This window comes from Rhinoraja longicauda, chromosome 5 (assembly GCF_053455715.1).
Source record: "Rhinoraja longicauda isolate Sanriku21f chromosome 5, sRhiLon1.1, whole genome shotgun sequence".
Taxonomy (NCBI): domain Eukaryota; kingdom Metazoa; phylum Chordata; class Chondrichthyes; order Rajiformes; family Arhynchobatidae; genus Rhinoraja; species Rhinoraja longicauda.
In genome coordinates this window covers 5706880-5719538 of record NC_135957.1, presented here as the reverse complement: position 1 = coordinate 5719538, position 12659 = coordinate 5706880, and the positions used below count along the sequence as shown (strand labels likewise).

At 41.0% G+C, this 12659-nt stretch overlaps 1 protein-coding gene across 1 annotated transcript in view; it reads right to left on the bottom strand.

The window, feature by feature from the left end:
- The window catches only part of LOC144593362 (EH domain-containing protein 3), a 55832-nt gene that overhangs the window by 38934 nt on the left and 4239 nt on the right, over positions 1-12659 (bottom strand). The window contains exon 2 of the mRNA XM_078398811.1: positions 10432-10608. Within this exon, the coding sequence (XP_078254937.1) occupies positions 10432-10608 (177 nt within the window). The remainder of the gene's footprint in view (positions 1-10431; positions 10609-12659) is intronic.

Here is a 12659-nt window from a genome sequence, read left to right as displayed (position 1 = left end):
AATATTAATGCACACAAATAAAGTTACATTATTGGAATGCAACAGCTGAAGACCTGGATGGGGTAACACAGCACCACTTCTTGACCAGGCATTAATCTACAACTTCCAAATACTTTGGATTCATTTGAACGTGGGTTCCTGCAAAACTTTTAATATCACAAAACATTTTTAAAAAAATCAAATTTATCCCTTCTTTCTTTGCCAAATGGAAGTAAACGATTGTAAAATTTTCTGCTGGGGCAATTTTAGAACCTGCATTTTAAATTTCAGAATTTATCAAGTTGCAAGGAACAAACAGAACATCAACTTACTTGCAAATAAAGCATTCCATTTCTAAAGGCTTAGTTCTGTGAGCATGAAGTCCCAAATGCAGATCTAAGACCAGTGTTGTACACAAAAGGGCCTGTCCCACTAGGGCGATTTTAAGGCGACTGCTGGCGACTAACCTTCCAATTGGGCATGATCGTGAGGAGTCTTCAAAGAATCGTAGTGGATCTCGGCGCGTCGCTGAGAAATGAACCAGATTGAAATTTCTGGGCGACAGCTGGCTTGTCGCCAGGTATCGATGCTTATTGCGGGCGCTGTCGCATGCTGTCCCCAGGTTTGCTAGGTTGTCGCAGATGCATTTAGAAGCACGTAATATTAAATTAAGTAAAGTAATTTGAAGATACCATAAAATACTTGTGTATAACCAATTTATTTACCGTCAGGACATTTGACAGGTAGATTAGAGGCGACAGTTTGACGGTCAGGTAAGTGTGAGAATTTCGCAATGTTGATGGCTATCAGCGATTACTTTTAAAGTAGGCTCCCAACCCAGATATTCAACCCAGAAACCAGATATGCATCTCCCATACATTTTCATAGAATGCCCACACTCCACACAAAAATCCATTTAACCACATTTAAAATAAAATTTCTTAATTAGTAAACTGGAAGTCAATCCAGTTTATGCCTTGTTACCATGAAGCTTGATTTTCAACTAACCCGGGCTAGATGTTATATTTCAAAACTCTCAAGTAATTACAGACGTCAGTGATTTCAGCGAAAATTAGGACGCCAGAGAAGCATTGATAAGCGTGGGAATTTCACGATGTTTCCGAAGACTGTGTAATCTCTTAGCCAGGTGCTAGTTTCACAAAAAAAGTAACTTGTATCGACATGACTCGGCATTGTCGTGGTCATTGTCGTAGGGTAAAAAAAAATTTTGGCGATCTGCTACGACTTTGACAGTCAATCGTTTAATTGGGACAGGCCCTTAACACTGGATGATGGCATGTTAAAAGCAGTTAAGAAAATGGACACCAAAAAAATCACTGTGCAGTAAAGAGAAATGATCATCTATTGCAGCTCATTGCCAGTGAATAGGTGGATGGTACAATGTCAGATTACTGCTAAATAATGTATTTTTGTACAAATGGTGCTCACAACGAACAAATCGTGCCAGGGATCATTGCACGTAATTGTAGAGTGGAGTGAATCTATATGTCAAATGCGAAGCTGTTAACCTACATCACCCCAAAGCCAAGGTCAACAACTTCCGGCAGGTGCTTGGATGTGTGCAGGCTTGGAGTCTGTGGTTCAAATCCTCTGATTATTCACTGAAGCATACCACAAATTGCGCAAGCTATATCCCCATTGTATAACACCAACTTTCTACAATAAAAAAGGCCCATGCAGAAATCATTGAAAACAGACGCAGGTGGCGCAGCGATAGAGTTGCTGCCTTACAGCGCCTTACAGCGCCAGAAACCCAGGATCAATCCTGACTACAGGTGCTGTCTGTACAGTTTGCGCGTTCTCCCCGTGACCTGCATGGGTTTTCTCCAAGATCTTTGGTTTCCTCCCACACTCCAAGACATACATACAGGTTTGTAGGTTAATTGGCCTGGTATCAGTGTAAATTGTCCCTGGTGTGTGTAGGATAGTGTTAGTATGCGGGGATTGCCGATCGGTACACTCTGTGGGCTGAAGGGTCTGTTTCCGCGATGCATCTCTAATCTCCAAACTAAAACTAAGCTAAATTAATCCGAGACCATTTTTCATTTTTGCAGGACCATCTTTCAGTACGGGAAGACGTTAATGAAATTTAAATTCATAAAAAGGTCTTGAGCATAGCCAGGGTAATTGTGTTTATGGATTTTGGAAAGGTAAAAACAGGATGCGTGGGTCTGAAGAACGGTAAGGTTGAAGGGTGTGTAGGGCAGACAGCCAGAAGTGATAAAATCAGAAATAGTCTATGAGATTGTGGACTGGTGCTCATATGTGGGGTCATGGTCCAAGGATAGGTAGGAGGGGGTGTCCGAGAGCCGGCACCTGGCCTTAGCGCGGTAGATGTCAACTTGCCACACTACCTCAGCACCTCCCTTGTCGTCGGTTTGATGATGATGATGTCGGAGTTGCTCTAGAGTGAGCAGAGGGAAAACGTTCAGAGGGGGTGAGGTTAGAGTAGGGAATCAAGAGAGAGCTAGATACAGCTCTGAGGGCTAACGGAATCAAGGCAATATGGGGACAAAGCAGAACAGGGTACTGATTCTGGATAATCAGCTATGGCTCAAAGGGCCGAATGGCCTACGCCCACACCTACTTTTTAAGTTTCTATGTAAGGGGAGTGGAAAAGTTGGGGCGATTGATGTCACGCTGGCAGTTAGAAATTAAGAGGTCTAAAGAGGGTTTATTTTTCTTTTCCAGTTCCTTTTCTCCAGAGATGCTGTGAGCCGCGGAGTTACTCCAACCTTTTGCATCAAACTGCATTGGATTTTGTACTCCACTACTAATAATGAAAGTAGTTTACTGGACATCAAGTGGAATTTTGTTAATATGTCATTTAGAGTAATGTACATAGATTTATCCCCAGACCCAGAGCGTGCACTAGCTTTGGAATCAGTGCATCATGGCTTCAAAAACAGGATTCTTGGGGCGAGAATACCAGAAACAAATCTGCATCTGTGGAAGGAGACAGTTAACATTTCAAGTTGAAGATACAGTTCTGACAAAGGGTCTTCATTAACTTTTTTTCTCTGACCAACTGCTGGGTTTCCGACAAATTTTAGTCCAGATTACCAATACCTTCAGTTGTTTTGATTTTCATTTACCTGGGAGGATGCTAAGAACCAAGCACAATTTACCCATATTCAAGTAATTTAGAAGAATGTTAGGATGATCCTACCGAGAAAAGATTCTGAGAGGGGTTACCAGGGTGGATGAAGCAAGGCAGGTTCCCTAAGCTAGGTGGTTAGAACTAGATGGGATGGACCATTTTAGGACACCAAAGGAATTGAATAAAATGGGGAATGGGATAGAACGAGTAAGTGAAGGAATCAAAGTATCTGACATGGTAGTGAATACCTGACAGACTGTGCTGCCTACACCAGTTTCTACTCCTATTGTTCTTTTAACTTAAATCCAGTATTCTTAAGTTTATTCAAGGATTCCATTTTCTCCTCCTTATTCATAAATACTGCTAATACAAGTCATTGTACAACCAATAGCAAGTACATTGCAGCAAAGAAAAACAGAATTTCCATATATTCAATCTGTACATCACAGAATTATGTCCTGCAAAGTCTACCCCAGAGTTGACTAGAGGTCAAATCCTGACCATCTGAAATACTTGTAGCTTCAAAAACTCAGTGTAAAATTCCTCTCATTATTCAGTAAACACATATGCACATCCATTTCTTTTGATATTACTTCAATACATGGCAACAATTATATTCTGATATAATTACCCAATTAGAATTAGCAACAAGAAGTCGTGCTGGAGGAACTCAGCAGGTCTGGCAGCATCTGGGGTGGGAATAGACAGATGACGTTGTCCAATGAGTTCTTCCAGCACCGTGCTTTGCTCAAGATTTCCCCCATTTTGGTGAAATGGTGGCGCAGCGGTAGAGTTGCTGCCTTACAGCGCTGGAGACCTGGGTTTGATCCTGACCAGAGGTGTTGTCTGTTCGGAGTTTGCCTGTGACCGCATGGGTTTTCTCCGAGATCTTCGGTTCCCTCCCACACTCCAAAGATGTACAGGTTTGTAGGTTAATTAGCTTGGTACAAGTCTAAATTGTCCCTAGTATGTGTAGGATAATGTTAATGTGCAGGGATCGCTGGTATGAGTGGCCTGTTTCCACGTTGCATCTCTAAAACCACAACTAAAAAAAAGATTGCCCTTTCACTTCTCTAGAATTAGCAAAACTTGTGATGCGTATTTGTAAATATGTAGTTGTACATATGTAGTTTAAAAGCATGGGAAGTTAAAAAATATGGATAAAAGATCAAAGATCACAAGTTCATGACATCAGCAAAAGTGCAAACCATTAACGTCTGAGCAAACAGTTCACAACATGGCAACAAGCTGGAGAGAAAATTAATGCTCTTTCCAAAGTGTGAACTTAGCTTAATTAATATGTGGTTTCCCCAATTACAATTTTTGCTTCAGATAAACTGGTGTCATCAGTCATGGAGACCGTCGAGAGAATCAGTGATGAGTAGCCTCCGCAGGTGTACCAGTGAGTCTACAATAACTGACATCTGCCAGAAGCATCTCCAAATCAGACCTTGACCTAGAGGACGCATTCAAAGCCATCCAACAACTTGTGACTCTCCTGTGCCGAGTAGTATTGATCAGTGAAAATGAAGGGAAGACAGGCTAGAATTAGATATTCGACAGGAAATCATCCATGCCAACAAGTTCAACACAATGACTTCCTGCAGGGCAAAGAACAACTCTAGGCTGGACCATCCATTATAACCTGTCAGTGAAAACAGAGGAAGTTTTTAGAAGCAAAAATAGAGGTGGTAGAGAAATAATGTTGAAGCAATGGGGGGGGGGGGGGGCGCGAAATGATAAGAGGGGTAGACAACCAAAAATGTTTAACAACAGCTCATCTGTGAGGCAAGATGTTTTGAAAAGACATTAAAAGGCCTCAATTCATGGATTATAGTAATTAAGATAAAATAAGATTTCTAGCCCCCCCCTATTTGTCATCCAAAAGCATCCTAAATCTAAAGCTGCCATAGTGTCTAAACAAAAATACTTATGAATCTATTAAGTGCAATAAACAAAAGGGTTTTAGACAGTTACCTACTGAGAAACTAGAGCCAAGACAAATATCCAAGTATATTTGTATTCAAAATATTGCTCAATTACAAAGAATTTGGAATAAGCTTTAGAGCAACAAAACATACAAAGGCTAAAACAAAACAATGAAACAAAGTAGTTGAGCAAGCTTTTATAATTATAGTAAGCATACAAAACATTTGTTTTCTGCATTACCAGTAGGAACACTTTCACCTGACGTTCTTTACATAGAACAATACAACACAGTAGCAGGCCCTTTAGCCCACAATGTCCATGTCAAACACAATGCAAACATGATAAGTAGATTAGTGTTAATGTGCAGGGATCGCTGGTCGATGCAGACTCAGTGAGGTGAAGGGCCTGTTTCAATGCTGTATCTCTAAACTAATGTAAACTTATCTCCACTGCCTACAAATGATCTGGATGCCTCCATTCCCTGCTTATCCATGAGCCTATCTAAAACACGAATAGTCATGTTGTGGGGGTAGACTGAAACTGACACCCCCTCCCCCAATCTTTGCATATCCCCAATCCTGTCCACTCATCACTTTAATTTCTTGTTTCATGTATTTTGTATTTTTATGACTGTTGACAGATGAACTTCCCTGCTGGGACAAATAACGTTCTACCGTATCGTACGGTAACCCTCTTAAATCCCGCTATCATATTTGCCTCCACCACCACTAGCCCAGGCAGTCCATTCCAGGGACCCAACACCCACAAAATAAAACTTGTCCTGCAGATCTCCTTTAAACTTTGCCCCTCCACCTTAAAGCTATGCTTTCTCGTCTGAGATCTCCATCCAGATTAAAAAAATGGTTCTGACTGTTTACTTATTCAAAGACAGTAACTCAAACACCTTTTCAAGGGCAATAAAAACCATCTTTGCCGGCAGTGCTCAGATGCCGTAAAATAAAAGGGAGGCTGTAAATTGAAATAGAGTATTCAGTTTCATAACATAGAAATGAATTCAAAGCAATAAGGCGCAGGGCAGAATCATAGCCTGGAATCTGGAGTTAATGATAAAAGAATTCAGGTCAGAGCAGTGAGATTAAAATTTGGATTGCACCCAAATTACCACATTCACATTACTTGCAGTATACACAGCTAACCATCACCAGAAATAACACTTTATATGGATATGAAGGAAGACAAAATGCTGGAGTAACTCAGCGGGCCAGGCAGCATCTCTGGAGAGAAGGAATAGGTGACTTTTCGGGTTGAGACCCTTCTTCAGACAGGTTTGAGGCAGATACGATAGCGGGATTTAAGAGAGTTTTAAATCACACAAGGATGGCCTAATCTATGGTAATTGATTTACAACTTCGGATTTTCTCTTGTCTTCGACTACAGTGGCAAGTTAAATTTGAACCCAACAAAGTTCTTCAAAGCATCAAATGTCCAGATCCTACTACGTGGAATCCCTCCACCACTCTACCTGAACTGCAGTGCAGATTTCTAATTTATCTTCCTTGTGTGTCTTCACACACAAGAATTGATATTACTTATCTAGCATTCAGTGATTTGCTATATTTAAGCAGAGTTTGATTACATTGATTTGGGGACAAGAAAGATAGCACCAACTTAAATTGTGAGCCATTAAAGGTCAGGGGGATGGATGATGGGTGAAAGGGCCTGGGTGCACAAGTGAAAACACAGAAAAATGGATGATGTCTTACATGGACAATTTGGGCAGAAGGGCCCGTTTCCGTGCTTTATTGCTAAAACATAGGAAGGGGGGGGGGGGAAGAATGCAAAAACACCCAATCAAACAAACATTTACTTCATTTGTATCAAGTAAAGAATTTCCTTAATGGCAATCTAAATCCCCGAGTGCCATGCCATTTCGGTATACAGTACAATGCTTTGTTTCAAATGAAAGAAAAGTCCCACGTTAAAATCTTGAATGCAGAGATTAGTTATCAAAGAATTAACATGATTTTTAAAACCAGGATTGCAGTCGAGAGTAAGTGCAGCAACAAGTTAAGATGGGAGGGTGCTGCTGCAGGTGGAGGCACCCATCAGGGGAATTGTTGACAGACACAAAAGGCTGGAGTAGCTCAGCAGGTCAGGCAGCATCTCTGGAGTAAAGGAATAGGTGAAGTTTCAAGTCAAAACACTTCTCAGAATCATAACGGGATATTTGGATCCAAGCCTCAGAAGTGATCAGACAGCAGAGTAGGAGTGTTCTGGGATGGTGGCAGCAGGGGTGAAAGTCAAATTAGGACTGATTGATATTTGTTATGAACTTCAAACCAGCATTGTGCTGCTGAAGAAAAAGGGTCTGAAGGGTCTCGACCCGAAACGTCACCCATTCCTTCTCTCCAGAGATGCTGCCTGTCCCGCTGAGTTACTCCAGCATTTTGTGTCCTCCTTTGGTTTAAACCAGCGTCTGCATTTCTTTCCTACACATTGTGCTGCCGATATTCAGTTGAAGGAGGAGTGACATCATCCCACGGATCCCTGGTGTGAATCATTTTCAAACTGCCTAGCAGAATTTTGAAATACAAAATGACCTGGAAATGATTATCGTGTTTCATTTCAGAAAATTCATTTGGAATTCTAGAAATACTGCAAGAGCCAAGCAAACTGGGAGTATTGCAGTATTTTGCAACTATCTAAATTGACTATATAACTACATTTGTCCTGCATTGCCAGGTGTTAGATATTATGGATTAGATTTTTTAGATTTAGAGATACAGCGCGGAAACAGGCCCTTCGGCCCACCGAGTCCGCGCCGCCCAGCGATCCCCGCACATTAACACTATCCTACGCACACTAGGGACATTTTTTTAAACATTTACCCAGTCAATTAACCTACAAACCTGTACGTCTTCAGAGTGGCATTGTTGGTAGATTTAAAAAAAATCTAATATCTGTGGTAGACAAATTACAGGACACGAGTCTGAGGCCTAAGATCTATATCTTAGGCCTCAGACTCATGTCCAAGGACAGGGCCATAAACATAGCCTATATGGACTTCAGCAAGGCCTTTGATGAGGTTCTGCCTGGTAGGCTGCTCTGATAAGTTGGATTGCATGGGATCCAGGGAGAACTAGCCAACTAGATACAGAATTGGCTTCATGCTGAAAGCAGAGGGGGGTGGATAAAAGATTATTTGCCAGACTGGAGGCCTGTGACTAACGTTGTGCCTTAATGATGAGTGCTGGGCCCGATCCACAAGGCACATCATTGCTGTTTGTCACCTGTATCAACAATTTAGATAAGAATGTACAAGGCATGATTAATAAGTTTGCAAATTAAATTAAACTTGGTGGTATCATAGACAATGAAGTTGGTTATCAATAATTACATAGGGATCTTAATCAACAGGCAAAGTGGGCCAAGGAATGCCTGCAGTATTTAATTCAAGCAAGTGTGAGGTGTTACTTTTTCGGAAGTCAAACTAGGGCAGGGTTTTCATAGTGAATGGTCGGGGCCAAGGGAGTGTTGAAGAGCAGAGAGATCTGGGAGTATATGTACATAGATCCCTGAAAGTTGTGTCACAGGTTAATAGGATGGCAAAGTTGTGTTTTGGCATGCTGGCCTTTATCAGTAAAGAAATTGAGTACAAGTTAGGATGCTATGTTGCAGTTGAACAAGATGTTGGTAGAATGCATTTGGAGTATTGTGATAGTGTTGGTCACCCTGCAACTGAAAATATGCCATTATGCTGGAAGAGTGCAGAGAAGATTTATGAGGATGTTACCAGCATTTGAGGCTCTGAGGGAGAGGGGGGGGAGTGGTTAGGCAGGTTAGGGCTTTATTCCTTGGACTGCAGGTACTGAGGGAAGATCTTATAGAAGTGTACAAATGCACAGGATGAATAGACAAGGTGAACGCACACAGCCTTTTTCGCAGGGAATGGAAATCAAGGTAATAGGTATAATATAAACCCTTGGGGCAACTATTTCCAAACAGAGGGTGTTCGGTATATGGAATGAGCCAGCCATTGAAAGTAGTTGAGGGAGGTACAATACCATGTAAAAGACACTCAACATGTATAGAAAAGGTTAGAGGGAATGAACCAAACACAGGCAAATGGAACAAGCTTAGTTGAGGCTTCTTAGTCGGCATGGACAAGTTAGGCAGAAGGGCATGTCACCACCATGGTATATGACTGACTCCAAAACAGGGCAAAAAGAAACAAGTCAGTTCAAGAAAATATGCTGCCTCATTGTTGTTACTGATCAAACCACAGTGAACTAAAGATTTTTTGATTGCCCAGCTCAAAAATCAATATGCGTTATATTACTTGAACCCATTCCAAAAAATCACTCAATTACTGCTACTCCTCCAATTTAATTTCTTTGCTCTTATTCAAACACATTTAAAAGCCCAACTAAATTTTTAATGTCCTTCGAACTACATCTATAATGCATGGACACTTCTGTACATAAAGGTTATTAGCTGGATATGTTTGATCCCAAGATCCCCACATTTTCAGACTAGACCAGTTTAATTCCAGTTGATAACATTTAAAAACAATTATAACTTCAGGTTAAGGACAAAGTTCAATGAACAACCAGTTTCTGGAAACTGATTGGATTTAAAACCTTATCTACAGGCAGATTAAAAATGTTTTGAAACCTACTCTGCCATAATATCTTTTAAACAAGGTGACAAGTTTGCTCATAAATGGAGATAAAAAACGAATCATTCACGTCCTAAAGATTGGAAGTACAAACATTCACGTCCTAAAGATTGGAAGTACAAACTGAAAAAAACACAGCAAAATAAAGGAATTACAGTACTTAAGGAATATAGGTTGTGTGCCCATGATGTGAAGCAAAAGATGTATAGGAAAGAACTGCAGATGCTGGTTTAAATCGAAGGTAGACACAAAATGCTGGAGTAACAGCGGGACAGGCAGCATCGCTGGAGAGAAGGAATGGGTAACGTTTCGGGTCGAAGAAGGGTCTCTACCTGAAATGTCACCCATTTCTTCTCTCCAGAGATGCTGCCTGTCCCGCTGAGTTACTCCAGCATTTTGTGTCGACCAGCAAAATATGTATAGTTTAACTGGAATACTCTGCCTACAAACACCAAGACCGACTTTAATATCAATACTGTAATCAGTGTAATTTCTGGAGCCGGAATGTTAATCTTGATTTATTGATGTTTTTGTTGTAATGGATTGAATTTAGAAAACTGTATTATTAAGTACTGGTTGAATGTTATCCATTCTTACATTTACCATTGAACTTAACTACCAAAGACAGAAGTAGTCAGCTATCAAAATTGTCTTTTTACTCATCCTCTCCTATTTACTTGCCAGCCACATCGTCTCCTATTGACTTGCCCTACACATTATAATCCCCCAATATTAAAATCAACTCTCAATGATTGAGACAAACCTGTTCAAATAGGCATTGCCAAAGGCATTAAGCTTCCGGAATGGCTTTTTTGGATCCACCACCAGAGCATTTCCTGGAATGACACCTTCCACATCCCCATTCATTACCGCAATGAAGCAGTCAGTCGTGGGTTCTGGCCCGATTCGCATTCCTGGAAAGTCTTGTTCCAGAAGGTATCTGAAACAGAATCAGCGAAAAGTAAGAATTTGCAGCAACCAAGCAGTCATTTGATAGATGTACAATGGGAACAAAAGATAGGCAAAATGCTGGAGTAACTCAGCGGGACAGGCAGTATCTCTGGAGAGAAGAAATTCCTTTTCTCCAGGGATGCTGCCTGAGTTACTCCAGCATTTCGTGTCTACCTTCAGTGCAAATCAGCAGCTGCAGTTCCTTCCTGCACAACGGTAACAAAAGTCTGTTAACCATAATTCTTAAAGCTTACTAAAGAACAATTCACTTTCTAACAAAAAGAGTTGCAAAGTCAGGAGCAGGGAATACAACTGAGAAGTGTTTGCCATTTAATTGGTGAATGGCAGATCGTACCTCAACTCAATTTACTGTTTTCAATACCCCCAGAAATAACACCAGGGTGTTCTATTTTCAACATGGTGGCTTTTGAAGCAAGAGAAGGTGTCCCCATTTTCCATGTCCCAAAGCTAAAAGAAAGTGATGGCCAAATCTTTTTTCTAAATTGGTAACACTATCCCTGGATTCTTCCAAGAGGACATATTCTCCCCCCCCCCCCCCCCCCTCAAATTTAAGAGGCGTTTAAAGTAAATGAATCCCTATAATCAAGGGAATAAAAGCCAACTTTACCAATGAGCCTTACAATTTAAGCCCCTGAACCCAGGTATGGCACTGGTGAATCTTGCTATCCATCCAAAAGGGAATGCATTTTAATTTGGAGAACAGGCAGACACAAAAATCAGCACAAAAGATTACATGCGAGCAGCAAAATGTCACTCGTTTACATTTGTGTTCCAAATGATTATGTTAAATCGGTTGTGAATACATTGCAAAGTTTACTTCATCACAGAAATTATGCACTTTAGCAAAAATATTGAGCATGTTACTGCAACCATCAAATAGCCACACAAATGAGGAAACAGGCCAAAGTATTTTCTCCAAAGAAAAAAGATAAGGCAGAGGTACCCCGAGCAGAGACTTGCAGTCATAAATGTAAAGTAGCTGTAAAGCAAAAATAATTTGGGAAAATCTATACACAGGGAGTGCTGTGAAGGTGAAATTCTCCATGTGAGAGCAATCAAGGAACAGCAGAGATAAATTCAAGGGGAAAATACTCAGACGAAATGATCGCAAGTTCAAAGAAGCTGAAAGAGCCCCCCTACCCCTCCCTCAAAGGAATGGTCTATAGGTCCATTTATCTGTGGTAAAATAAGTGCTGGTAAGGTTAAATGCCTGCTTATTTAGGCCAGGGGGCAAGTCAAAAGCACATAACCTGGGCAAAGCAATTCTAAAGAAGTCAATGAGGGCAAGAGTAAAGAGCAGCTAGGCATGATGAAACTGTATAAAATATTAAACAGGCCACAACTGTACACAGATATAGTTACCAAATCACATGGTGGATGCAATAGTGTGAGAGTTGGATGACATGGTAGATGAAATTCAATGCTGAGAAAAGCAAGGTAATATACTTTGTTTGAAAAGAGACAACCTGGACTAAACAAAACAATCCCACAGGGAGATTCAGCAACACTGCTGGTAAAATAAATTGACCTTTGAAATGGCAAACTATGTTGAGAACACAGTTGCTAAAGGGCCTGTCCCACTTAGGCGATTTTAAGGCGACTGCCGGCGACTAAACTGTCGCCGACAGTTCGTCGGGGTGTCGTGGGCATGATCGTGAGGAGTCTTCAAAGAATCGTAGTGGATCTTGGCGCGTTGCTGATAAATTAACCGGATTGAAATTTCTCGGCGACAGCTGGCTTGTCGCCAGGTATCGTTGCTTATTGCGGGCGCTGTCGCATGCTGTCCCCAGGTTTGCTAGGTTGTCGCAGATGCATTTAGAAGCACGTAATATTAAATTAAGTAAAGTCATTTGAAGAGACCATAAAATACTTGTGTTTAACCAATTTATTTACCGTCAGGACATTTGACAGGTAGATTGGAGGCGACAGTTTGACGGTCAGGTAAGCGTGGGAATTTCGCGATATTGATGGCCATCAGCGATTACTTTTAAAGTAGACTCCCAACCCAGATATGCAACT